The sequence below is a fragment of the Micropterus dolomieu genome, linkage group LG22 (genome assembly GCF_021292245.1).
Source record: "Micropterus dolomieu isolate WLL.071019.BEF.003 ecotype Adirondacks linkage group LG22, ASM2129224v1, whole genome shotgun sequence".
In the NCBI taxonomy this organism is placed as follows: Eukaryota; Metazoa; Chordata; class Actinopteri; order Centrarchiformes; family Centrarchidae; genus Micropterus; species Micropterus dolomieu.
In genome coordinates this window covers 20,359,021-20,386,758 of record NC_060171.1, presented here as the reverse complement: position 1 = coordinate 20,386,758, position 27,738 = coordinate 20,359,021, and the positions used below count along the sequence as shown (strand labels likewise).

General features: G+C 41.4%; 4 protein-coding genes across 11 annotated transcripts in view; 2 read left to right on the top strand and 2 right to left on the bottom strand.

Moving 5' to 3' along the window:
* Positions 1 to 1,095, bottom strand: part of LOC123961414 (serine/threonine-protein kinase WNK1-like) — a 36,515-nt gene extending 35,420 nt beyond the window's left edge. The window contains exon 1 of the mRNA XM_046036792.1: positions 968 to 1,095. The gene's annotated coding sequence lies outside the window, so the exon portion shown is untranslated. The remainder of the gene's footprint in view (positions 1 to 967) is intronic.
* Positions 1 to 27,738, top strand: part of LOC123961427 (zona pellucida sperm-binding protein 3-like) — a gene marked incomplete in the record, with an annotated part of 791,580 nt that overhangs the window by 311,494 nt on the left and 452,348 nt on the right.
* Positions 2 to 18,438, top strand: erc1a (ELKS/RAB6-interacting/CAST family member 1a). Of its 8 annotated transcripts, none has more exons than XM_046036808.1 (21): positions 2 to 202; positions 1,608 to 1,689; positions 1,838 to 2,386; positions 2,526 to 2,714; positions 5,323 to 5,614; positions 6,427 to 6,554; positions 6,694 to 6,771; positions 6,872 to 7,027; positions 7,161 to 7,328; positions 7,538 to 7,705; positions 7,837 to 7,974; positions 8,112 to 8,252; positions 8,497 to 8,637; positions 8,833 to 9,026; positions 10,736 to 10,880; positions 11,006 to 11,137; positions 11,979 to 12,139; positions 12,333 to 12,480; positions 13,105 to 13,200; positions 14,256 to 14,444; positions 15,633 to 18,438. In XM_046036808.1, the coding sequence occupies exons 3-21, from the start codon at positions 1,841 to 1,843 to the stop codon at positions 15,768 to 15,770; spliced, it is 3,348 nt and encodes a 1,115-aa protein (XP_045892764.1). In that variant the 5' UTR covers positions 2 to 202; positions 1,608 to 1,689; positions 1,838 to 1,840; the 3' UTR covers positions 15,771 to 18,438. The 8 variants fall into 8 exon arrangements, with proteins under 8 accessions (XP_045892764.1, XP_045892763.1, XP_045892762.1 ...); XM_046036807.1 differs by having other exon boundaries at positions 1,835 to 2,386; XM_046036806.1 differs by having other exon boundaries at positions 1,817 to 2,386.
* Positions 19,264 to 21,927, bottom strand: fbxl14a (F-box and leucine-rich repeat protein 14a). Its single transcript, XM_046036840.1, has one exon. It carries the CDS (start codon positions 21,316 to 21,318, stop codon positions 20,107 to 20,109), a length of 1,212 nt encoding a protein of 403 aa, XP_045892796.1. The 5' UTR covers positions 21,319 to 21,927; the 3' UTR covers positions 19,264 to 20,106.

Here is a 27,738-nt window from a genome sequence, read left to right as displayed (position 1 = left end):
CGTGAACGCGCACAGGAGGCTTGACGTCACTGAGGCGCCCTGGCTCTCCTGAGCCGCTGGTACTGCTGGCGAAAAAGATGGGAAAAACCGTGTGGACCTCTATCGAGTAATTAACATAAAATGACGGTTTTTGCAGCCGATTTCCATCTGACAGAGGATTCAGTTATGGCACCGATTTGAGCTCCACCGGACAACGAGAAAGGTAGTTTGTTTGGAGAGGTTTTCACCACTGGCTATTGTGTTAGCGAGAGAGAAAATTAGAGGTTTTACTTGACCACATAAATTGGATGGACTAACGTTAGACACCATATGTCACGGCGAGCTAACGTTAAACGTATTTGCATTTGATGTTTTAGCTAGGTATGCAAACCTCTGAATGAAGAAACCCGTAGTTTAAAACGAAAAGCCTTTCAGTTTGAGGTGGAGGAAAATTGATATGGTTTGATGTGGGTGTCTCCAAAGCAGACCCTGGAACGTTAGTTACGGTGTCGTTAGGATTGTGCAAAATGCTTTAATTCTTGCTTAATGTGACACATTTTGACACCGCATCTAATGAACCTTTCACGTCAGATATGTAGCTATGTATATGGCAGATTATTATTTTATTTTGTCCATTACATTTACAAGCAGGAAGATTTTTTCCTTTACAATGTCCACCATGGACAATCCCCTTTCCCCCCCCCCTTTGCTAGTTTTAATCCATAGCGTCAGCACATTAGGGGGAAAAGATTCAAAAGGTTCAAGATTTATCCCGCCGATTATAAAATCTGCAAACCAGTCTACACATGTCTCAAGCAAACGACAACAATTTAGAGATAACACGTAGTCAAAAGCTAGAAAATGTCAGCCTCAACTGTTAGCCGGTATGTTAACGTAACGTTAGCTGCTAGCAAGGCCACGCAGACTGCCCAGTTAAATGGCTGTTGTGGAAAATGTTAGAAAGAAAATATAAAAACAGAGCACAAACCAGACTAGTCGGACACATTTCCCGACCACAAAGCCGCTTGAAGTCCAACTCTTGCTGGTTAGACACCAGAATTGTGGGTCAAATTGTCCGACAAGGCGCACAGAAAGGTTATGACTTACCAACAGTTATACCGTTACGGTGTAACAACTGAACCTTTTGTTAAGGATAAACCTAAAATCAGTGGCTCCCAAACCGTTCCACATCTGTGTCCTCAAGTTAATCGTTAAATAGCAAGGACTTTGTTCTGAGGGTCCTGGTATGAGAAGATTTTTGTTCTTAGTCATGACTTTTATACAGTTACATAACTGTATGTACTGCATAAGGGAATCCAGTTAAGTACAGACATCCTTACTCACTGTCACTGTGACAAATGTGAAATGAACATTAAATGTACTATCCCACATTTTGTTTGCTTGAGATGGATATAACCTGCTTTAATGACCTCCCCGTGGACCCTATAGACTGCATGGTAAAAACCATACATTGATACTGGCTGTCCAGAGTATGAAGCTGATTCTGTTGGTTTTTGATACTACTTTTGTCAATTTTGCATACATTCAGTTATCTTGTTGACTAATAAAACACTATAGGTATGCTATTGCTATGCAATTTATAGGGAACGACTGTGTTTTCTTTGCAGGTTGGCGTCATAATAATCTGTAACTGTGGGTAGCTCCTGTTGGAAGAGGAAAGTGGGGCGTATCAGACCTATTGTATCATAGGTTTGTGTCTCCTGTTGAATCATCATCATCACCACCACATATTCTCACAATTGTTGAAAGTCACAACCACAAAATCAGCAAGAATATATACAGATATTTGAGGTTGAAACTTGAGTTTTGCTGTCAGCTTCGTTCTACTATTTAGCAGAAGATGTACGGTAGTGCCCGCTCTGTTGGCAGAGGGGATGCCAACCATAGTGGAGGAAGAGATGGAGGTACTACTGGCAATCAGGGATCTGGCCGTTCCCCTCGCCTTCCCCGTTCTCCTCGGATGGGACACCGTCGCACTAACAGCACTGGAGGCAGTGGAGGGGGTCCTGGAGGAGCAGGAGGCAAGACGCTTTCCATGGAGAACATCCAGTCCCTCAACGCTGCGTATGCCACCTCAGGACCAATGTACCTGAGTGACAATGAGGTTGCCATGACAGGTGACCACATCCCCAAAAGTGGTGGGACAGTGACGACCATGGGGAGACAGAGGGTGACATATGGTTCAAGGGGCAGCAGCAGTGGCGTTGTTGCTGCCAGCACCCCCAACATCTCCACCACAGTGCCCGCCAATGCTGTGCTGCCAGCAGGCATGATGGCAGGTGATGCTCTAGCATTTGGGGACCACCACATGGCCTCCACTGTGCCCCATTCTCTAAGGCAGGCCAGAGACAACACCATACTGGATCTGCAGGCCCAGCTGAAAGAGGTATTTTGCTAATTTCTCTCCTAGTTTACAGATTTTCTCTATCAAAGGCGATGGAATTTTCGATAAGATGTTGACTTGCTTTGTTCGACAAACCACAAATGCAGCATTTATGTGCTACTATTTTTTTTTTTTCCCTCAGGTTCTGCGTGAGAATGAAATGCTGCGGCGAGAAGTGGAAGTTAAGGAGAGCAAGCTCAGTTCCTCCATGAATTCTATCAAGACCTTCTGGAGCCCAGAATTAAAAAAGGAGCGAGCTCTCAGGAAAGATGAGGTTTCTAAGATCACAGTCTGGAAGGAGCAATACCGTGTGATTCAAGATGAAGCACAGGTGAATGTTCCCTTTTTATTTATTTGAATAGATGTTTTTCCACTCAGTTCTCACCCAGTGTGTCAGCTTTTGTAAAAGTGTGTTTCTCTGTCTTTCCTCTCAGCATAGGTTAGAGGCAGTTTTCTAACATCTAGTTAATCCTCTTATATGCAGCTATATGCTCATGCATAATAGATGAAAGAGGCCATAAATCTAATGGCCGCATTAGCATTTCTGTATGTTTTAGAAATTGCTGGATTTGGTGAGTAAGATAAAATTGTGGAAATGTGGACGCATTTTCAAACTGCGTATATGAATAGCAATTTAACCACTGCAGAAAATAAGAAACAAACTTACAAATGCAGTTACAGGTAATGGCAACTGGAACCAAAAGGAGCTGTTGCACTTATGATTTAGCATTTGGTTCAAGAACATTGAACTTATTGTTCTCTTTTGGTGTATCATGTGTTTTGGACACACAGATGTGGTACATTGAGGTATACCAAAAACTGCAGAATTCACTTTCATCACATTTGTCATATCTTTCTCGTGGATTGAAAACAAATCATTCAACATAAATCCAAGCACTGAGAGCAGACTAGGTTTAGATGGTAGAAACTACATTTACGAGACTGAGAACGTCTTCATGTAGTATATGACCTTTTAAATATGTTCAATTACATGGTTTTATCAAGTTACAGCTTTTTTTTAAACAAGGTGTGAAAATTCTCACACCGCTTGATTTCTTGATTTTAGCTGTGGAAACCCAGCATTTTTATGTGCTTCAATTCCCTTTTACTACTTCTGTGTCCATTTCCGCTTGTTTTTCTCTTCCTTGGCTCTGGATCTAAAGTATAGAGACATTGGCTTTGCAAAAAATCTGACGCCAGTTCTTTGTTTAGCAGTCTGTGTCCGCCTGCTCACGCGTATACATGCATGTTCAACATATGTATTTAATAACAGGAAGTGAATAAATATAGTCACATGGTCTGTTTTTAAAACCTACTTTATTTTGTTGGGAATTAATTAAGAGAAAAAGTCTTTGTTTCACTGTGAGTCTTAATAGATGGGGAGATCTGTATAATTAGCTGTTTTCACTCCTGCTGAGTCACACGATCACACTGTGGACTAATTCCCAGTAATGCCCGACTAGCGCAGTACTAATCAGTGGGTGCTGTAATTTAAAGATGTCTGCTTTCATATGTGAGCCTCCACCTCCCATGCTGGCACACATGCAACAGAAAGCACCGACACACACACACACACACACACACACACACACACATACACACAGGCATTTGGCTAATTACAGCTTCAGTTAAACTCCAAGCCCTTATTGAATGTGGGTCCTGCTGACAGTGCATACGTCTGTATGTTTATAAGTGTCATTTTGGATGAGTTTCGTAGTGCTTGCTACGTTGTTATTTGTGCCAGCCACAGCTTTACCAAAATCTCCACTACAAGGCTTTTATGCCTCTCGTTTTTTTTGTAATAAGTGACTGCTATTACCAAGTCTATAATAGTGTGAAATGGCTGTCATCTTCCTTTTCCCATTTTAGAGAAAGGTCAGACACTAATAATAATCATCAGTTATTTCTGGCCAGATTTCCTTGCCACATAAAAACTTTATATTGATCATAGGGTTTTTTTTTTTTCATCAACAGTAGTATTAATGCTGGTGGAGCAGGTTTTAATAATAACAAGGAGATTCAAAAAGGTAGGTAGGTTTGGTTCTGTGTGCACTGTGTTAGGAGTTGTGACTTATTACTTGGATCATCTTAGTTTGTGCATCACATCGCCTGTTTGCCGTGCTCTCTCAAACGCCTCACTGTTATCTCTCCAGGCAGAGAAAGTGAGAATACGGGGGCTGAGGAAGGGAGAAGGGGTCTGTGCGTGTGCGCGCATGTATCTGCCGGTGTGTATGTTGCAGGGTGGATTGGCGTGGTCACAGCAGTGAGTCAGCCTTAGTCACGCGGGGTGGAGAGTGTGATGGAAAGGGAGGGTTGGTGAGAGTAGAGGTGAGGGAAGAGATAGGGCGAGGGCAGACGAAGGTAGATGAATAGTGTGTGCTGGGGGAGGGACAAGGAGAGAATGATGAGGGAGGGGGCTGGAGGAGGAGGAGGCCAGAGAAAAACGAAGGCACACTGACTTCTCTCTTTTGTTCTGTCGTCTGAAAATGCTCACAGCTGGTTCAGACCAGAGAGTAACAAAGCCTTGTGTTACTGTCTCACAGCAGCTCTTGCCAAGTGACTGTGGCGTCAGATGCCACAAACAATGCAATCCTATACTAGGCTGATTGTGTTTCACGACTTGTATTTCTCTGGGCATGAAATGTAACACTGTCCACAAAGTCTTGCTGTTGGAGGTGCATTTGTCAGGGCATTGCTGCATTTTCAATCATGATTCGATTATTTTTTGTGATTTTTTTTTTTTTTTTTTTACTGTCTGTAACACAATATTCTGCCATGATCCAATGCCATAAAGCAGCGCCCGTATTAATTTAATAAATAAATTTGCCTTCACCTCATCTGCCCCTGTTTTAAATAATTTTGTTATAAAGTAAAGTAAAGGCAAACAAACTGAAAAAAGAATGGATGAAAACAAATATTTGCCTCTTATTTGTCTGTAGCATCTGCAGATGACTGTTCAGGCTCTTCAGGATGAGCTGAGGATTCAGAGGGACCTGAACCAGCTGCTCCAGCAAGACCCCGCCAGCCAAGGGCGAGACTTGGCCCTGACGTCTGAACCTACGGAGGAGAACTACCGGCGGCTACAGGCTGAGCATGAGAGGCAGGCCAAAGAGCTCTTCCTCCTTAGAAAGACCCTGGAGGAGATGGAGCTGAGGATTGACACACAGAAGCAAACCCTAGGGGCCAGGGACGAGTCCATCAAGAAACTTCTGGAGATGCTGCAAAGCAAAGGTAGGTATGGGCTTCAGTAGAATAGCACGGCACCAAGCTTACAACTAATTTATCCTTTATGAAGTATCAGTGGAGACTTGACTGCTTACAAGTGGTGAACGTATTGGCTGAATGTTGAAGCCAATGCAAGACTGTGCTACAGAGCAGTTCTTCTATTGGCCAACAGGTTCTTTAACAAAACAGTATTTCAAATAGATGGCTGGTTTTCTTAGGGACAGAAACACAAAGTCAATATGTTTCTCCCACAAACCTTTTGGGTTTTGGTCTCAGGCTATCGCTAAAAGCTGTGATGTTACCGCTTGCTTGTTCCCCCCTGAGCTTCACCCGAGTTCTCTGTCCCTTTGGCCAAGTATGGGTTCGTTTGCTCCATAAACAAACCACGATGCTTGCTTTAAACCAAAATATGCTTCTGAGGCTAGGGATAACCAAAGGCTTCATGCAAAGACCTTTTGCATAGGTGTCTCCCAAAATAATTTCATGTTGTGGTCAAGGAGGCACATAATATCAGAGATATTACATTTGACAAACCAGGAAACTAAAACTTTTGATAACTTTAAATAAAAGTTAATTGGTGTTAGCTATTTGGTTATTTATGTTTCATGTTGGGTGTAGAGTTGTGAAAGCTTATAGATATCCCTGCTGAACAGATGAGCTTTTGTCTTAAGCATAAAACAAAGTCTCTGCTCCTGTGTCTGTGCATAAACGACATGGCTGATGATGCTCAGGTTGACTGTTAAAAAGACTTTTGACTACATCAATGTCTTTCTACCTTCTTCATAATGATAACAAAGTTGTTCTGTATTCTGTCTTAGGGCCGTCTGCCAAGGCATCAGAGGAGGACCAGGAGCGGACCAGAAGACTGGCTGATGCAGAGATGCACCGGCATCACCTTGAGAGTTTACTGGACCAGAGAGACAGAGAGATTACTGCGCTAAGAGAGGTAAGGCTCAGGCCAACCACAGGCGATATAACATTACCTTTCACTGGCCTAGTTATGTTGTTTTATCACATTTGAATTTTGATATGAAACTGCACATAAATATTTTATACATACATACATGCAACATCATCTGGCCCAGCAGGAACTGCACCGCCGCTACGAGGGGACCCCTGAGTCCACCAAAACAAAGGCTCTACAGACTGTTATCGACATGAAGGTGAGGATTTAAATAAAGAAGTATGTTGAGTATGTTTGTGGTGTGTTTGGTCACACATGTGCAAATGCTACATGAATAAATCATCCTCATCAACCTGCAGGATGCAAAAATCAATTCAATGGACCGGAGCCTGAGAGACATGGAGGAGGAGCTGCTGATGCTGAAATCCAATGGACTTCTTAGCTGCGAGGAGCGTCAGGAGGAGATGAAGCAGATGGAGGTCTACCGCAGCCACACCAAGTTCATGAAGAACAAGGTGTGGGACAACATGATATGGAGTTTAGTTTTCCTCGGCAGATGTCAATGTTGAATTTACTAGAAGCTTTAATTTGCTAAGTTTACTGTCCATCCCTCCCTCTTTCTTTTCCCCTTTGTCTCATCCTTTTCAGATGGAGCAGGTGAAGCAAGACCTCTCCAGGAAGGACACTGAGCTGCTTGGTTTGCAGACCAAGCTGGAAACGCTCACTAATCAGTTCTCAGACAGCAAGCAGCACATTGAAGTCCTCAAGGAGTCCCTCACTGCTAAGGAGCAGCGAGCTGCCATCTTACAGACAGAGGTGCAACAGATACATATCTTTATACTCAATGTTCACCAGCAAGGGCACTTTAAGGGTACATATGTTAGGTAGTGAGGGGATAGTGCTACAAACAGAAGCACCATATGTTGAGGAAGCTTTGTTGTTTTCTTTGCTTTTGACCACTTTATTTTAAACTTGTGAGCATGGCACAGTGCTGGTGGCAAGATGTCTATCTTTTTCCTGGCCAGGTGGATGCATTGCGCCTGCGCTTGGAAGAGAAGGAGGCAACTCTGAATAAGAAGAGCAAGCAGATACAAGAAATGTCAGAAGAGAAGGGCACACTCAACGGGGAGATCCACGACCTCAAGGACATGCTGGAGGTTAAGGAGCGCAAAGTTAATGTGCTGCAGAAGAAGGTGATTTGGACTAAGAGCTGTTTGAAGCTGATGTCTGAAATGACCACAAAAATGCACTTCTCGTGTTATAATGTGCCTCCTGTGGTTGGTTGGCTCATTTTGACTGATGGTTGCTTTTGTTTGCTCTCCAGATTGAGAACCTGCAGGAGCAGCTGAGGGACAAGGAGAAGCAGATGAGCAGCCTGAAGGAGAGAGTAAAGTCTTTGCAGGCAGACACTTCCAACACTGACACTGCTCTCACCACACTGGAGGAGTCTCTTGCAGAAAAGGTTTATTTACTTCTGCACATACAAAGTTACTTGATTGTATCTATTTTTGCATGTTCATTTGGGGCGATGTATATGTTTTAGTTGGTTATGTTTGCGGGGGGTTAGCATGTGTGATCGTTTTCTCTCCCTCCTCCTAGGAGCGCATCATTGAGCGTCTAAAGGAGCAGCGAGATCGAGACGACAGGGAGAAGACAGAGGAGCTCGAGTGTAACAAGAAGGAACTGAAAGAGTTGAAAGAGAGACTGAGCTTACTGCAGGGAGACCTGTCAGACAGAGAGGTGAGAAATGGATGCAGGAACACAAGCTCACACAAACACAGGCAAACACTCATTCACTGTGGTTCTATTAATACAGTGAAACATTACTGTCAGAAACAGCATCAGGTTATTTTCCATTAGTCTCACTTTGCAATGAATCATGCACGCCTGTATAGATCTAATGTATTTTCAGTCTCCTCAGTCTCATGCTCTGTTAGTTTGATAAGTGGCAACAGGTTCATCTATACTTTATCTATATGTGCAGACCTCCCTGCTGGACCTGAAGGAGCATGCATCATCCCTGGCCTCCTCAGGGCTGAAAAAAGACTCCAAACTCAAGAGTCTGGAGATCGCCCTGGAGCAGAAGAGAGAGGAGTGCCTCAAAGTGGAGAACCAGCTTAAGAGAGTGAGATTTTCAAATAAAGAAATCTGGCAGCTTATGTGTTGGCTCAGCTTGATGTGGCGCTACAAAATGTTTACTTTATGTTATTTTGACCTAGTCTGCCACTTTTTAAAAAAAAATGTTCTCTTATCTAAACTCCACCTGCGGACATGGAAGTAAATATTACTGCTGTCTAAATGGCATCCTGTCCTTTGTCAGGCTCAAAATGCAGCCCTGGAGGCTCAGGCCAACACTGAGCTGGCCGAGCGCATTAAGAACCTCGAGCAGGAAGTGGCTCGCCACAAAGAGGATTCTGGGAAGGCCCAGGCTGAGGTGGACCGCCTGCTGGAGATCCTTCGGGAAATGGAGAATGAGAAGAATGACAAGGACAAAAAGATCAGTGAGCTGGAGAGGTGGGTGGAAACATGCGTGTTGGCGACTCTGCACCATGTGTTTACGCTTTGCCCTTGTCACTAATGTTTGTCAGGTTTACATGCAGGTAGTTTCTGACAGCCAGCCCTGGAATACTTAGTGTCTTTAATATCCACAATGTATAGATTTTTTTTGAATGATTGAGTTTTTTACATCCTGTTTTTGTGTTAGCAGTAAATACACTCTAGCTGCCTATCTGTTTTCATCCTTCTAGCTTGGACTCTTCATAACTGATGCAAATGTTCCTTTAATGACGTCATGTCACTCTGGAGAATGTTGCTCCAAGCACATTAAATGGTGGATTTTAGTGTAATTTGGCCATCTGCCATTTGGTATCTTAGAGGTATTACTTTGAAAGCTGTGGTAAATGTTGTTAGAAGACCTGTTATAAAGTTGGTAGGTACGGCCACAGTAGCTGGCATATAGGGGTCATGCGGTGACGTTGTGACACCAGAGTTCAAGAACCACAATATGTTAGAGCTGATGTGTATGAGATTCCCTCCTCCTCCTTTCTCTTTTTTTTCAATATTAACTCATGTTCCTGGTCTGAGTCTGTTTTTCTCTTTACTGCTTTCTTGTCTTTACACCGGAAATCTCTCAACCCACCAGTTTGGCCTCCAGGTTAGTATTTGCTCTTTTTCTCTCTCCCCTGACCTCTTCTCACATTTCTCTCCCATGTTTCTCTCCACCTCTTAACTCTCCATAGCGTACGGTGCCTCAAGCAATTGCCTCGTCCTGACATATTGAACTCCTCGTCTTTCCTCATACTTCTTTCTGTTCATGTTCATCTTTTCTCACTCGCCTTATTGTTCTGTCTTATCTCCCCCGAGTCAAATCTGAGATTGATTGCAGAGCTGTCACAATCTTACCAAAGCACGTCTGTAAAGCTATGGTTGTAACTGCCATTTCTGTGTTTAAAAATGGTAACTCTTTGTGTCCACATTTGATGTGAAAATGCCTGTTAGTTGCTGCCTGACACTATTTGCTTAAGAACAGTGATCAATTGGCTACAGGTAAAACTGACTTAAAAACATTCCACATGGATGATCATCGATGCAGCAATATTCTGATTCAAATTCCTTTATTGGAGTTGTACAACAAAATTGAGTGCCATCCTTACTGTGCTGCCTCACATAACAAATAAAACAAACAAAATTAAAAATCTAAAAACTTTGAGCTAAAAAAAAGTTACAAAACGATACAGTACCATAACTTATTGTTAGCAGCCAAGATATTGCACATTTGCTGAATTGCAGTGGCCCTATGTACAGGTAGTGCAACTGTTCCCAAACAGTCAGTATCAGTGTTGGCAGCATTCAGTTCTCGTATGGCTCTGGGGTAGAAGCTGTTTTTAAGTCTGTTTGTTCGTGATTTGATTGACCTGAAGTGTCTACTAGAGGGCATATTTATATTTGTATAAAACTGTGTCATACACATGTAAGCTTAATGTGTGAAAATGCAGTGTTATATTGGAATATGCTTGCTGTGCTCGGTTATAATGAAACTGAAATCGGACCCAAATTTATTTGGTGCAGAGTTGTTTTGCACTTACATACATACATACATACATACATACATATTTGCACTTGTCCCCCAATTAACCATTTCTTGTCAAATGGAATGACACATTACATACACAACTTATACATAACATGTAACTTCTCCCACATATCCCATGGTGCCCCTGTAGGCAGATGAAGGACCAGTCGAAGAAGGTAGCGTCTCTGAAGCACAAAGAGCAGGTGGAGAAGAGCAGGAATGCTCGACTCATGGAGGAGGCCAGGAAGAGGGAGGACAACATGTCCGAGAACTCCCAGCAGGTGAAGGTGAGGCAGGTGCGCGGTTCGCTTGGAATGTATGAACCTTGCATAAGAGCTGAGTTCACATTTGCTAGCAGTGGCTTACTAGATCAGTTTCCAACAAACCATGCATTTGAGCTCTTCCTACTCCTGTTCTGAAGGACTCCCTGCGTCAAAAGTCAGAGCGCATAGAGGAGCTGGAGGAGGCCCTGAGAGAGAGCGTTCAGATTACTGCTGAGCGAGAGATGGTATTGGCGCAGGAGGAGGCTGCCAGGTCACTCCAGGAGAAACAGGTACACCCCCCCACCCCCCCAAAAAAGCACACCCACAACATTAATCAAGACACAGGATCACTCATTTTTGCTGCCATTGTGGTGTTTCTCATCCATTCTTCACCTCCTTCCTCTCCTCTGGCCTCAGTCTCTTTCTCAGTTCTTTTATCTTTGCTTGTTGTTTTTCTCCTGTTTTTTCTCTGGTACACTCTGCCTCTCAGAAGCACTCACTCAAACCAATGCATGAGTCCAACCTCGCCCACTTTAAGTGGTCTAAGGTATGAGCCCAGTATGTGTGACCTCCATCAGTGAGAACTTACAGGGGTGGACGCAATAACAGCAACACCTCTACACTTCATGCAATCCCATACGACAGTCCTGCAATAAATTCGTTGTGAAGTTTGATCATTTTTGGGGACATCAATGTTTGATGTTGTTGGATTGCGTTATTTTGTAAGGTGTTGCTGTTTCCAGCCCATGTATTTTTATGTTATTTTGTTTACCTGCTGTTTGCTAATAAAACAAAGCAATGTTGATTAAATGGTTGGCTCATAGCCAAAAAAATTTAATAAAAGGGTTGATAAACCCCCAAATGGTCAGTCAATTGTAATTAACCTTGGTGCTCTTGTGCCCTTTTAAATAAATAACGGGTAAATGAAATTTAGTGCTGTAGTTTGATGGTACCTGTGTTACAGTTGAACCCTAGATATTCCCGAAAGCCCACATGAATTCTGCTGCCCCTGTCTCTTATTAGAGCAAAAGTCCTGTGCTTTCACTGACGGATTTAGGTAATCTGTTTTACTCTATTCATAAATGTTATGTCTGTGTGTGTGTGTGTGTGTGTGTGTGTGTGTGTTCCCAGATGGAGGAGCTGCTCGGGGCCATGGAGAAGGTGAAGCAGGAGCTGGAGTCCATGAGGGCCAAGCTGGCCTCCACCCAGCAGTCTCTGGGTGAGAAAGAGGCACACCTCTCAACCCTGCGAGCTGAGCGCAGGAAACACCTGGAGGAGGTGCTGGAGATGAAGTAAGACACATGTGCACACTCCACAGGGTGGAGGAGACTGTGGAGTATTTATTGCTTCCTTCATTTTGTGAAATGTCATCCAAGTCTGGCCTTCCGCAGCTGGCAGGATGATTTTGCACAATGAATTATAAATGATAATTGAGCTATTAACCTGTGTGGTTAAATGCCATGTTGTTTCATCCCAACCTAACAGGCAGGAGGCGCTGTTGGCTGCTATCAGTGAGAAGGACGCTAACATTGCCCTACTGGAGTTGTCCTCCTCTAAGAAGAAGAAGACCCAGGATGAGGTGGCTCTGCTGAAGCGTGAGAAGGACAGATTGGTGCAACAGCTCAAACAGCAGGTGGGCAAGGGGGCTGCTGGTATCCATGGCAGGGAATACATGATGTATAGCAACAAAATTGCCAAAGGACAATTAATTTCATACATTTCATTAGATAAGGAAATAAAACAGCAAAAAGTTGTTTGTGTTAATATAAAATAACAATAAAAATATAAAAATTCTGTAAAAATAAAAAAGTAAATAAGTAAGTCCCATTTTACATTTTATTGTCATGCAATAAAATGCTAATTAATTATTTAAAAATAGATTTTCTGGATTTTTGTTTTAGATTCCGTCTCTCACAGTTGAAGTGTACCTATGATAAAAATTACAGACCTCTACATGCTTTGTAAGCAGGAAAACTTGCAAAATCAGCAGTGTATCAAATACTTGTTCTTCCCACTGTACATGGTTGTTTTAGCCAGTAACATGTTGTTTTTGGTGTAATTTTTATTAATGAAACAACCAGAAAAACACGTTTGGTTATGCTGTAGATTTCAGAACGTGACTGCTGTTTAAGGGATAGTGGGATATAATTTGTCAGAAGTGATGTCATTCAACTGCATTATTCTCTGCAGTATAACAATACATATTTACCGCTAGCCCGCTCAAGTGTTTTTAATTCTTACCATCTTTGATTTACAGACTCAGAACAGAATGAAACTGATGGCAGACAATTACGAGGATGACCATCTGAGGACTGCCCCTGACCAAACAAATCACAAACCCTCTCCAGATCAGGTAGCTTTCAATATTAGTCATGTTTCAATGTGATCCTCAACAGCTTCTCTAACATTTCTGCAACTGACTGGTTAACAAGGTAATGTTGTAAAGAAGGCTGAACTGATGCCTACTATCTAAAGGAACCCATCATTTTGAAATGGAAGTTTTCGTCTGTCTTTAACTTTTCTAACTGAATATGCACTAACCAAATATTCCTTTCTAATGCTGCGATCGGCTTACATTGTGGCTAACAGGATGACGAGGAGGGTATTTGGGCGTAGCCAACATTTTGCCCCCTCCCTCTCTCAGCCATTTTGATCAGAAGGGTGAGCTCGTGTGAAGATCCAGACCTGTCGCACCTTCCTTCATCGTTGCTCTGTGGCATGTTTACCCGTCCTCCAGTCATTGTGGTTTTCTTTTTGTCATATGCGTATTCCTCTTTCCTTAATGTTGATGGTCATTGTCATCGTTGCTTGGTCTTTCTGTGAGAGCAGATCTTACAACTCATCCTGTGCTTTGACACTGTTCATTTATTGCTGTGGTTTCTGGGATGGGGATCAATGGTGTTTGTGTGTGTGTGTGTCTTTGCATGCACAAGCTAAGAGGATGAGACGATTTTGATCCTGGCTGAGTCTCATCGCCTCAAACAAAAGCACCTTAGCTTTGCATGCCACTGATCGGATGCTTATGATTAGCTTCCGACACTTTGACCCACACAAACGTTCGTTTTTGTAATCTGTGGTTGAGTAAGACACTGTGTAGTTGCACGTAAGTGAATAAAAATCCATAGATACTCTTAATGATGAGAGATGTTGATAGGTTTATAAGCATGCATGCAGATAATGTTTTGTTTTTCTCTCATGGGAGGGGAAAAAGCAACTTTTTAAATTTTTTTTCATGCAAGTGGGATCTTGATATGTTCAACTATTAAAACGGGAGCATAACTCTTACTACTTAAACGTGTGTGTGTGTGTGGGGGGGTTTCTCCTTTCCCTCTAATAATATGTATCCCTCACCCTTCTTTCTCTTCTTTTTCTTTTCCCCACACTGCCTCGCAATCTCTTCCCACCCAGCAGATGATACCCCCTCTTCTAGCCCTGTCCCAGAACCGCAGTAAGCTCAAGCTCTACATCGCCCACCTGACAGACCTCTGCCATGACCGGGACCCCAGCATCCTCAGCCAGCTCACGCCGCCCTCTCACTATCACAATGTTGACCCCGAAGACTGGGAGGAGGAACTCCAGAAGATGACTGTCGAACAGGTAGTGGAGGAACTAATATAATAAAATAAAGAAAATATTTTTGAGCATATAAATTCCAGGTATATTGGTATAAATAAATTATAATATAATAATAAACATTCAGTGATGGAAAAAATAAGCATTTGGTTAACTTCTTAATGTGCAAAGAAACTCCCGCACACTCTGACTTGCAAAAATAAATTGGGTACCAAATGGACGTACCACAACATTAGCTTATAAATTTATTTTTGCAAGTGAGACAGTGTGCGGGAGTTTCTTTGCAACTTTTGACCTTCTCGTCCCCCTCTGGCACACCTGTCTAACGTTATAGATGTGTGAGAAAAATTTTCTGTTCTGTTAACTTCTTAATTGAAATGCATAGGCCTGTTTTTTGTTTGTTTTTTTTTAAGCAAGGCAAGATTATTTGTGAAGCACCTTTTAAACACAGAGGTGAAGAAATTAATTAGAACATTAAAAAACACAATTTATTATTGATTTAATTTAATCAATTCAAGGGCAACTGAAATTAAGCACAGAGAGAAAATATTAGATAAAAAAATAGAATTTCAGCGCAGTAATACAAGCCCCAAATAGTTGCACCTTCCAGCAGCAAATATTTATTGATGTGCAATTGTTTAACATATTATTAACATAATCCATTTAGGAAAAGGTATTATAGCCCACATACAGAACAGCTCTCAGTATCGGACTGTGCTTAGTGTAGTTTATACAGGAAAGCAGCCCACTATCCAAATCATTTTCAAATTTTCAATATCTGCGCTTTTTCTCCAATCATGTGTTTAAGCATGGTGAATCCCTTTTGTTTATAGTTGTATCAGTGACAGTGGATTTAAGGGAGAACAATAAATGGTAGTGGTCGACCCATATGGGTTTTCAATGGCCGATGCCGATATTTAGAGAACAGAGTGGATGTGTCCAGACAGTTTTTGTTTATCAGCCTTATGAGTGTGATTATCTCAAAATGCAGATTGCCAATCTGCCTACCTATCACTAATAAATAGATCGTTTTTATTTACATTAGGAAATCCCACTGGTGTTATCAGTTAAGCTACGTGCAATGTTCAAGAAGCCATTTATTAACTTCAAACATTCCTAAATATGTATTTTATTTTTTGAAACATGCAGAATACTGATTTTGCTGGATTGAAACTCTGTTAAAAGGAACTAATTCTTGCTTTTTCCGTTCAGTTGGAGCGTGAGCTGGAGGTGTGTGAGAAGGAGAGCGGAGAGTTGCAGGAGTACGCCAACTCTGTTCTGCAGCAGATTGCAGACTACTGCCCCGATATCCTGGAGCAGGTTGTCAATGCCCTGGAGGAGTCGTGCTGACAACTCTGACCTCAGACACAACCCGGCTGGCCCCTGGTCTTCACATAACCTGTAGCCGAGTCCAGGCGCCCCTACCTCCACTCTACGCGGCTCACAAAGGATGAGACGCAGCTGGGGCATAATCTCACCCCACTGAGCTTCTCTTCTTCGCTCCCTTCGTCCACCCTGGAACAAACGTACAGGACTGTTAAGTGCTTTCCTGTCTCGTGTCTCTCTAATGTCAGGCCTGCAAAATAGAATTAGGGATGTTCACAAAGTCTATCGAAGTGTTATCAAAAATGGCACTTGTGGCTCACTACAAACTGAGATGCACTCATTTAATGACAGCCATGGCAGATGGTGGAGTCGCAGTGAGAAGAGAGGGAGCAAAAGTAGACATATAATCACATAGCAGGCAGGCAGCAGCGTGCTGGAGGTTTTGTGAAAAGTTAAAAGCTCCACATTTAGCATTTGTGAACTTACAGAATTTGATTTTCACTTGTAGTACACACTATCATTGCACACCTGTAAGTCTGGGACAGGTGCGCTGGGAGAGAAAGGATATCAGGTGAAAGAAACAAACTTGCGCACAAAGTCTTTGAGTTTACTGCCAACCTTCCTCCCTAGACGACTTCATTCACAGCAGGAACTGCTAGATTAAGCACAGTTACCTCACCCATGCCTGTCTCAGTCTTTTTCCTCTCGCAAATCATTCAAGTTAAAATGGGTAAAATTATTCCTGATATGGGGCAGGAAAGCACTTATTTTCTTAAAGAACTGGGGAGCTGCTACATCTAGAGGGGAGCAGGGAGGAGCGGAGTTCAGTGGGTAAATCATGGAGCCATGTAGATGCTTGTTTTGTATTTTTACTCATTGTTCCCTAGTTTAACAGAAATACAGCAACCCGTGGCCGGTCATCTGAACACCTGGGAAAGGCTACTTTTTAACCAAATAAATGCAGCATGTTCTCCAAATGTTTCCTCCCAGCTTGCAGCTGTGGATCTGTCGTTGTAGCCGGGATTAAGTTGTTGGTACGTTTTTACTGTGTAATCTGTGGCTGGGTCACTGGCACGAGAGGGGGATCAAGGACCGACCTTTGACATGGATCAAAGGTCAGCTTTTAGTTATACTACGTTCTCAAATACCTGTGTGTGTGTGTGTGTGTGTGTGTGTGTGTGTGTGTGTGAGAGAGAGAGGAAACAAAAAAAGTTTTTATCCTTGGTGACGTATTCATTTTTAGATGGTTTTGCACACAACGTCCACTTGTTTATGAGGTATGCAATGTTTCTTTTGAGAACGTTCTAGTGGCCTTGGAGCATGCACAGAGATCAGTACTGGACCTAATGCAGGGATATTTATTCCTCTGCGATACTGGTGCTAAGGCATGATGTAAGAACTTTGATCTGATCCACTGATCATTCAGTCTCATCCAAAGTTTCTGTAGATGTTACGTAAAGCCCACCTGATCCTTTAGTTTGTGGACTGAATCACAGATGAATTACAAGCAACGCCCCCTTTTTTCTTGTATTTTTCTGATCACTTACAAATGCAAGTGATGCCTCCTTCTTATTGTATTTTTTCAAATCTTCAGGGCTGAGGTTTTTAATTACTAAGTGCATCTACATTTACAGGAAATTAAAGTCACTTTTCAGCAGATTTTTGACTTTATAGATCAGTTTGTAAATAACGTGATATTTAACACGTACAGTGACTGAATAAAGGTAATTAAGTGGAATGTGTTGTGCGTTCTTTAAAAAAAAAAATCTGAAAAGTTAAAAGCAGTGCAGTTGTCTTGTGTCTAATTTTGTCTTCAGGACAAAATGTGTGTGTGTGTGACTACTGCCATAACTTGCGGAAAGTCATGTTCTATAGAGATATAGAGATATATATATATAAAAAATGTTTACTGTATGGATATGCATTGAATGTTTGCACAGAATCTTGAAGAGCAATCTGCTCTGAACAAAATGACCGTCGAGTTAGTGTCCTCAGCAGAAACTGAGGAAAAGAAGTGTCAAAAAAAACCTTTTGTGTCAAAATAATGTGTGAACTACAAATGTTTTCAAACCGTGACTGTGTGATGGGAGAGTACTTTTCTGGCATTTATTTCTAATCGTCTTTTTTTTTCTTCATATTTTCACCATACGGAAATGTAAATTTATTATGCTGAGATTCCAGTGTTGTTTTTTTTCTTCTCAACCTGTCCTGTCAATGGTTTTTGTTGGTTGACGTCACAGGCAGAACTGCACCTGATAGATTAAAAATAGGTCTCCAGCCATCATGGCTCATCATTGTTTTTGTACTTCTTGTCTGTCAAGCCTCTTGCAGTGGAGATTAGTTTCCCTCCACCCCCCTTTAACCTCTCACCTTCCACCACTCAGTTCAGAGAAAGCAGCATTTTTAGTTCAGTGTTTTAATCCCCATACATTGGCCTGTGTGTCAGCCATTGCTGTAATGTCTCGTCATCTCCTTTTCTCAACTCCTTATTGAGGGAACACAGAGCTGATTAAGGGGTTTCTGTCAAATTCACGGTATTTGTCCTTATTTTTCTTTTGCATTTGTATAAGAAATGTACTGCCTTCTGTCTGTTTGTGTTAAGAATCAAACTGTGTAAAAAGAAAGCAAAACAGACATGTTTGTGAGTTATTTGGATTTTGTATGTATGTAAATAAATAAATTATAAGCCTTCCTTTCTTGATTTTTTTCCCCCCCCATTCTGTCAAATGAGCCACAGAGATAAAAAATGTTCACCACCAGTTTTTAAACCAGTTTGAAGACAAGCACTCTGACTGATTTCACATTAGCAGATGTTATGGTTTTGATTAAAGGTAATTGTGTTAATTAAATTTGACATTAATTGTTCAGATTGTCAATGTTCATTTATTATTTAACTCCCAAGAAATTTCTCCAATCAGAGGCCAGTGTCAGGCTACACCCCTGGAGCTCTTCTGGACCTTTCAATCGTATCACGCAATCTTTCTAAGCAGATAGTTTGTCCAGCTTTCATAGATTTGAAGCAGTTTGATTTCTGAGCACTAAAACGCCAAAGAAAAGCTACTTCATGGACCCTGTGTTGATGTGTTTTCAACTGCTGTTTCCAAGGTCAACAATGCAAACTTTCAGTTTCAGGATGAAAACTTGAAAATGGGGCATCATCATAGGACAACTAAAATCTGTGCTTGCGGTCTTGCCATTCTTTGTATATCATTCCAAAAATGTTTAATGCAATGAGTTGTGGGTTGTTTCCTCAAACGATTACTGCAGGATTGTTGACCTTAGAAAAGTGAGCATATAGGGCCCAACATGTCTAACTATCATACTATCAGTATGATAGTTAGAGCCCTGAAAGTAAGAAATAAAAAGGCATTCTCCTGATTATCTTGATGCAGCATATTGCATAAAATACTTTGCTATTACGATTAGATTTTGTATAGGAAACTCTTTATCTAACTGCACAAACCTTAGAGCTGTATGGTCAAGTCCTGAATCAAATAACAGTTCGGAAAAACAAAGCTGAAACATATTTGCCATCTTTATTCATAAATATCACTACTGTATGAATATAAAACGATCTTAAATTACTGCTTTTTTTAAACAAATACTCTGTCGCTATCGCTGGAAGCTCCCCAGGAGAAAAAAAAACGCTGATAAACAGTTTTAAAAGGTATTGCATATAGCCTTGGCAGCTGTTAATTACTATGCTGTACTGTAGGTGTATTGATGATCCTTTGACAAAAGTAGGATACTGGAACATCTGATACATACTTATTTCCTCAGGAATATGAAACATAGCCAACTACACAGGTAAACAAAGACAGACAGGAGTGATCCACCCACTTCAATTTGAAGTACAATTTTGTCAACGGCCATTCAATACAAAAAAAATATATTGGTTACATAAGTAAAAATACATCAGCCAAAAAAGCATTCTATCAAAACTTCAATCCAAGGTACACCAGCCTTTCTGTTAAGAGTTAAAATGCCTAGCTAGTATTCTGCAGTGAGATTTTTTAAAAACATCAAAATCTGCATTGGTATGCGAGTCACAAAAATATGCAATGTAATCTAGTATTCAGCGATAGTAGGCACTCCTGTGTTTGATGGGTGAGGTAGCTAGATAGTAAGAACTGTACACAGGCTGAGATTAAACAATGCACATCAAGACAACAAGACTGAAAACATAAGAGTGGAGTATTGCAGCGGAGGTGAACAATATTCCAGTGATCGATGCAGAGTCTCTCCTAATTTTTCGTCACAGCATAGATGGTAAAATTGAGAATGGATACAGGCAGCCCGTCTCAGTACACAACTGAGCTCTATACACAATGAAACACGTGTATACTAAAAAGGAGAGGTTTCACCTCACTCTCTCACTCTCAGTCATCTGCCACAGTCCCAAGTTTAACACTTTAAGGCACGGGAGCTGCGTTATCCTCTCCAGACCCCTCTTGGTGATCTTAGTACAACCATATAGATCAATCCCAGTCAGCTGGGTCAGGTGGTCGGCTATCAACTCCAACCCTTTGTCTGTGATCCTCACACACTGTCCAATGTTGAGTGTCTTGAGTTCGTGCATCTGGCGCACCATCCTGTTAATGCCATCATCACTGATATGGCAGGAACAAAGAGAGAGGGACTTGAGTTGATAAAGCCCTTGGGCGATGTAAGCCAGGCTCTGGTCTCCAATCTTGTCACAGAAGGACACATCAAGACCAGACAACCGGAGGGAGCCCATGGCCAGATGCATTATCCCTGTGTCACTGATGTTATCACACGACCGCAGGTTCAGGCTGCACAGGTGGGTCATGTGCGACAAGTGGATCATCCCTGCATCCGATATCCCCCCACAGAAGCTGAGGTTGAGCACTCTGAGCTTGTTAAGGCCCTTAGAGACATGTTTGAGGGAAAGGTCAGTCAGCTTCTGGCAGTCCTGCAAGGTTAACTTCTCCAGGGAGAGGCAGCCCTCTGCAGCGCTGCGGGTCATGCCTGACAGGTGACCGATGCCCACATCGGATACATGCCTGCAGCTGCGCAGGTTAAGGCTCTTGAGTCTGTGCAAGCCCCAGGCAATGAGCAACAGGCCTGTGTTTGTGATATTGCTGCATCCACCAAGTTCAAGCACCTCCAGGTTTTTGAGGTACTGGGCAATCCTGCCAAGGCTGGAGTCCGTGATCTGTTTACAAAGGCTGAGGTTCAGCACCCGCAGGGATGGGATGTCCTGCACAAAAGCATGTCCCAGTCCGTTGTCTGTGAGGTTGAAACACCCACACAGGTTAAGGCTTTCGATGTGTGGCATCCCTTGAATCACGTAGCTGAGACTTCGCCTCAGGCTGAGAATCTGAACTTTTTTGATCCCCCTAGTCTGCAGGCTGGGGAACAGAGACGGGTTGGCTCGCCGCAGATGGAGCTTGGCTTCCACCCCCCTCCACACCGACTTGTGGTAGGACGCGTCTCTCCAGGCCGCGCACACTTGGGCTACTCTTCCTTTGTCTTTAACGTCCAGATAACTGAAAATAATGGCCAGGATCTCCGGGAAAAGGCACGATATATGTGTCTCCATTTCAAACATGACTGCAGGCTGACTGCTTTTAACGGCAGAAGTTGATTGTGAGCGACAATACTGTCGTGGTTAGCTCGCCGAAACTCTCCTGCCGAAGTTGCTGGCTGGCTCGGCAACGTTAGCTAATGTCAGCTAGCATACGAACAGGCTAACTATAGCCAGTTAGCTTTGTGTGCAACGTAACAAAACCCCACACATCTCGTAGGAGCGAAGCGTGCTATTATATTTAATAAAACGATGGTACAAAATGATTACTAACGGCAGAGTTATTATGTCAACAACGCGGACCTAAATGCGGGAAGCTCCGAAAAGCAGTCGTAATATTTACCTAGCAGCTAACTTAGGCTAACGCTATTGCGCCGCTAACGTTAGCAAACGTCGGCGTTGCGATAGCTGTCTAACTTGTGAGCTTTACAGCCGAGCAGCCTCCTCGTCCAAAATGTCCAAAACAACTTATCGTCTACTCCTGCTCATCGTAAAGCGTATCCAAGAACTTTTTTGTTTCCAGGGTCTTTCATCTACAAAGGTAACTGCCAGGCTCTTTTCTGGGGCATCTCCGGCAGCGTCGGAGCATCCCGGATCTCTACAAATGAATAAACCAGCTCTGTTAGCTCACAGCGAGTTTAGCCACGGGCCAGCGGCTCCTAGTGGAAGTAATAAGTATCGTTACTATTACTGTTATTATTACAGTTTTTTTTTACAACTGCTTACATACGTTTTCAAAACTGTTTACTTTTTTAAAGCTCTACACACAATTCCTAAAATTGCACATACAAAATGCAAAATGCCTCATATCTCCTTTAAAAGAAAACACTGCATTCAAGATGCCACAAACAAAACACATCTCAAACTGAAGCATGACAAACACTTTTTTCATAATAGTAATTTTTTGGAAATGCCATGTACTTAACTTACTGTTGTTCTAAATCTGAAGCTCTTTTGTCTTTCATAGTGTTATGTGTAACATTACATTTCCATAAAATGATCTACAGTGAAAGTAATCTGCCGAGAGGGGTTGAAAAGTACACTGTAAACACCAATGCAATGTTGAAACAGAAAATATTTATTTGGCAAAACATTACTATTGTAACAATAGCACAGTTATGTATACAGTAGCATACCTGTTCTCATTTCTGAAGGTTTGAGTTATGGAAGCCACTATAAAGCAACTCAAGTTGTCATGGTCAAGTTCAACTCGTGGTTCGTTACATGATCAACAAGTGTGGCCCTGATCCTTCCTTCTCGTCTTTGACCTCCTCCTCCTCCTCCTCCTCCTCCCAACTTGTCCTCCTTGAACTTGTCCTCATTGTCAGCCTCTGCCTTCCTTTGCTCTCTGTCCATTGTTGGCATCCAATGTTCAAAACAGGTACATCTGACCTTTGACCTATTTACTAGGCCGTAAGCAGTGATTGGTTAGAGATCATTTGAGCAATTAGTGTTTACACATGTGAAGAGTATTTGTGTGACCTGGTAAATAAGTGTAGCATTTTGATTGGTTGTGTTTGGAAAAGGAAAGCAAGTCACTTCCTGTTAGATTTTTGTGTCTTAGGTAGAGAATTCTGTACAGCGTTTTATGCAGTTGAAAACTGAGTGAAAGGCTGAGAAAAAGCATATGGTTTTGGAGATTTGGTGTGTAGTTTTGCTCTTTGAGTAAGAGCTTTCAAAAATCGTGTGACATGTAAATATTTTGTGTGTAAGCAGCTATAAGAAACTATAAGAACTTACATTGAATGTATGGCATATATCATTTTCAACAGTAGCCTACAAAGTTTATACATTGCAAGAGATTGGACAGGATTCACAGGTAAACTTTTACTGGTTGTACTGTAATTTGTTGACAGACCGTGTAATTGTGACGCAGAAAAGAAAAAGACCACTGTTTTATAATATTAGGCTGCACTCTCCAACCAGCCTCTATCATACTTAGGCCATGGTTGATTACATGGTCTGTAAGTGTTGCATGTATCTCATTTGAGATTTCTCCGTGTCTTTGCCTTTCTCTGGATCTTCCTCGTCCTCTGTGTCCCCTCTCCGTCTTCCTTTCCCCCTCACCATACCACCCTGCACTCTAACGCCCCTTCCTCTTGCACGGGCAGACTCTTGCCCCTGTCTGTCTCCTGCATGCTCAATAGTCACACACAGAGCTGTAATATTCAGTCTTACCCTTGCAGTCTAAATGTGTTTGAGAACTGATCAGTTATGAGTTTTACCTGTCAGCTAAATTGGATAGCAGCTGTGTTTGGTTGCTCTAAATCGTGAGGAAATTGAACTGTTTCAGCCTATCCATCTGACAACTTTTAAAACAATACCCCTTAACTATTATGTATCTAATATATGCGTGACAGGTTATTATGATTTTTGGTCGCTCTATTTAGCATGTAGAGATTTAACCAATGAACATGTGTATAATTGCATTTGGGAGAAATATAATTCAACAGCAAACACATGCAAAGTATTTTGATCTGCAAGGCTTACTCAGTGCATTTTGTGCCAAAGCAGTTATAAATAACTATAGTCATTTGAACAACTGACCTAATGTTCATATAGTTTGACAAAGTTTAATAGTCATTTGATGATTGTGCCAAAGCGATTGGGAACTGTAACATGTAACACCCCTTAGGCTGACCTTCCTGTCTGTTGTGCCACAGATTCTCATCCACGTCACAATGGATGTCTTCATAAATTCAGGACACATTTACACAAAAAAAAGCATAATAGACATTTTTAAAAAACATGCATGACAGATTATGACAACATTTCCACCCATTTTGCATTTTGTGACTTGTGCAATGAAGTTGATGTTATGGGGAGATTATTCATCAGAGAACTAGTATAATACATTGTGATCAACATGACATAAGCACTTGATAATGTAGGAAACAGCATCTGCAATTTTTTCAAAAGAATGAGAAACTGCTTTTATATTGGGCTGAACAGGTAGTTTTGAGAATTTCAACTCTGACAATGCGACTGAGAAAAACTGTAAATGCTTTAGGAGTAAATAAAATGAGTTGAAACTATTAGCAATTTCATTGTAGGTTAAGCATTTTGTCAAACAAACAAACAAACAAACAAACAAGGTATTAGTTACAAATAAAAGAAAATGTAACACTGGCATTATGAATGTAGCTTCCCCTGGTGGGTAAAAACATCACCAGTTGATGAGATAAACACAAATTTCTTGTTTCTTTCTTATTCAACCACTTCAGTGCACAAAAATGTTGCTAACTTATGTAAAACCAACCAGTTTTTCAACCTGTAGTCCGTCGGTTTCCCATTTCCTTTTAAATTTGGCAAGTAAGAAAATTAACAGAATAAAAAAAACAACAGCAGCAACAAGGCAAACAAAAAATATGGGATAACATATTAACACTGACATACAGATACAGAATATTATTTTTAACTGTTGTTTAAGCATAAATACTTTTTAGATGAGAATCCCAAAAGACTTGCCCTACATCTGTTGTGATTTTCCGCACTCCTACATTGGGAAATTACTTCAGGTAGCAGTTAAATATTCCCACGTGTTAAGAATATATACACAAAAGTTTAGGTGGACCAGATTAAAATATGTAATAATAAAACATATTTTATGTTGCCCCTCATTGACTAACACTGCTTTCTATACCCCTACATGTAGTTATATTTTGACTTGAAAAAATATCCCCTTTGGAATAATGTTGCATCCTGGAAAAGATAAGCAACATAAACATTTTAGCGAAGGCCTTGGCTGGAGAAATCTATGTTGGAGTAAAGGTTACTCCACATTTAAATGATTGTCAAGAAGTCATGTAACCACATTTATTGTTGGAAGCTTTTCAAGGTCCACTGGCAACCAGAGAGGCTGCCTCATCCTCCAGGTGCAGCTGAAAACAGTCTCTATGAATCCTTACACTAAGTAGAGTAAACCCTGTCAAATTAGTCGCTCACCCAGTATCAACCCAGAGACAGTGGACTGTGCTGTGTCACCTGCGTTCCCTATTGAGTGCTACTTGGTGTAAATGTCTTTGAACTGGCAGGAAGCCCAGAGTTACTGCAGTGAGGCGTTCACTGACCTGGTCACCTCTGACTGCTGGGAGGACACACAGCGGGTTCTTTTCAGTAATTGTTAGTGGTTCAGTGCTGAGAGGACAAGACAGTGTCAGAGACGCACTGAATGTTGTCGTGCAAAGATTTCGATTGGTTGACACACCTGCAATAAAAGAGACGGACAAGGTGCACAATGAAATGCAATCCACTACAGTATACAGTAGTTGCAGTGGGAAAAGCACAGGTGTATATAATAAAATATGAATGAATAAATCAATAGAACGAAAACATCGTTATGCTACACCTGTGATTTTCCCACCATAAGAAGTCAAAATTTTTGCTGTGAAAAAGGCCTATAACTTTACATCTCTACTGCGATATTTTGAATTTATATTTAACTTAATTGAATAATTTCTTTTGTCTTTCGTGTATACTATTACATTCATCCATTTTTTATATTTGCCATGGAACTATGTGACGTTTTATTTCTCATCTGTGTATTTTGTTTTGATCTGCCATTCTCTGCTTTATTTAATCTATTCTGTTTTATATCGGTTTAAAGGCTGAATTGAAGCTCAGCTATTTGATATTTTTATTTGCTTGGGAAGTGATATAATTAAGGTTTTGGGGGGAAGGAATATACTTTGAAATATCACATCATAAGACACATTCTTGTGTAAGGGATATAAATTTAACACAGGAGAGAGAATGCTTGTATTAGCCTGCTCAGAAACTTCTAGTAGTGATCAGATCAAAGTGCATTTCTAACAATGATGGACGGAATAAACTGTGATGTGTTGTTTTTCAGCAGCAGATGGGTGTGGATCATAAGATCTTTTTATTAAGCCTTTGTCTAAGAAAATTAACTATATATTGGATTACAACTGACATGAACATTACTCAGTCTTATGTCCTGGATGTATTGTATATTATAGTGTGTAAATGTATGTGTCTGTCTAACAGTACCAGCAACGACATGTTACTGTAGTTAAAGTGAATCTTACCGTAGAATCACCTTTGACTTCAGTTACGCTGCTACAAATCCTGAGCCCCCTGACAACAGCTCACTCGGGGCCCTGAAACAATAAATATCTACAATTCCTGGCATGTTTCAGTGTTCCTGGCTAGCTCTGGGCCTCTGAATCATTCAGGGTCTCGCCCCATTTGGCTCCTCTAACCTTCACCAGACATGTTACACCATGTAGGTCTCTAAAGCTTTTTATTTCAGGGATTTTGCAAACAGTCAAACAGACGAAGACTGTGACAGACCAAAGGTATAAATCATAAATCATCCTAGATATTAATAAATAATAATAATACCAAACTGAAAATCATCTATAAATACAGAATGTTCTCCTGTATTTAAAAGAAATGCAGGAAATAATGAAAAGAATAAGACAATACTCATGTTTTACCTCTTTTATATGGTACATGCAGTGGCAGGAAAAAAGTATGTGAACCATTTGGAGGTACCTAAATTTCTGGTTGGTCATAAAATGTGATCTGATCTTCATCTAAGTCACAACAATAGACAAACACAGTCTGCTTAAACACAAACAATTATATGTTTTTATTGTGTGTAAACATTCAGGGTGGAAAAAGTATGTGAACCCCTAGGCTAATGATTTCTCCAAAAGCTAACTGGAGTCAGGAGTAAGCCAACCTTGAGTCCAATCACTAATCCACTCATTTTAATTTTGTTATTCTCATGAAGCATTGCCTGATGTGAAACATGCCTGGAACAAAAGAGTTCTCAGAAGACCTAAGAATCGTTGACTTGCATGGAAACGGTTACAAAAGTATCTCTAAAAGCCTTGATGTTCATCAAAGTTTAGCAATGTTGCTACTCTCCCTAGGAGTGGCCATCCTGGCTAACATCTCTGTTGACGACTCTATGATACGTAAAACAGTGAACAAGAATAACGTTCATGGGAGGACAACACAGAAGAAGCCACTCCTGTCCAAAAAAAACATTGCTGTATGTCTGATGTTTGCAAAAGAGCACCTGGATGTTCCACAGCACTACTGGCAAAATATTCTGCGGAGAGATGAAACCAAAGTTGAGTTGTTTGGAAGGAACACACAACCCTCCATGTGGAGGAAAAAAGGCACAGAACACCAACATCAAAACCTCATCCCAACTGTGAAGTATGGTGGAGGAGGAATCATGGTTTGGGGTTGCTTCACTGCCTCAGGGTTGCTATCATTGACGAAAAAATGTATTCAAGAAATCTGTCCGCTAATTGAAGCTCAACAGAAGATGGGTGATGCAACAGGACAATGGCCCAAAGCAGAGAATTAAATCAACAACAGAATGGCTTCAACAGAAGAAAATACGCCTTCTGGAGTGGCCCAGTCAGAGTCCTGACCTCAACCCGATTGAGATGCTGTGGAATCACC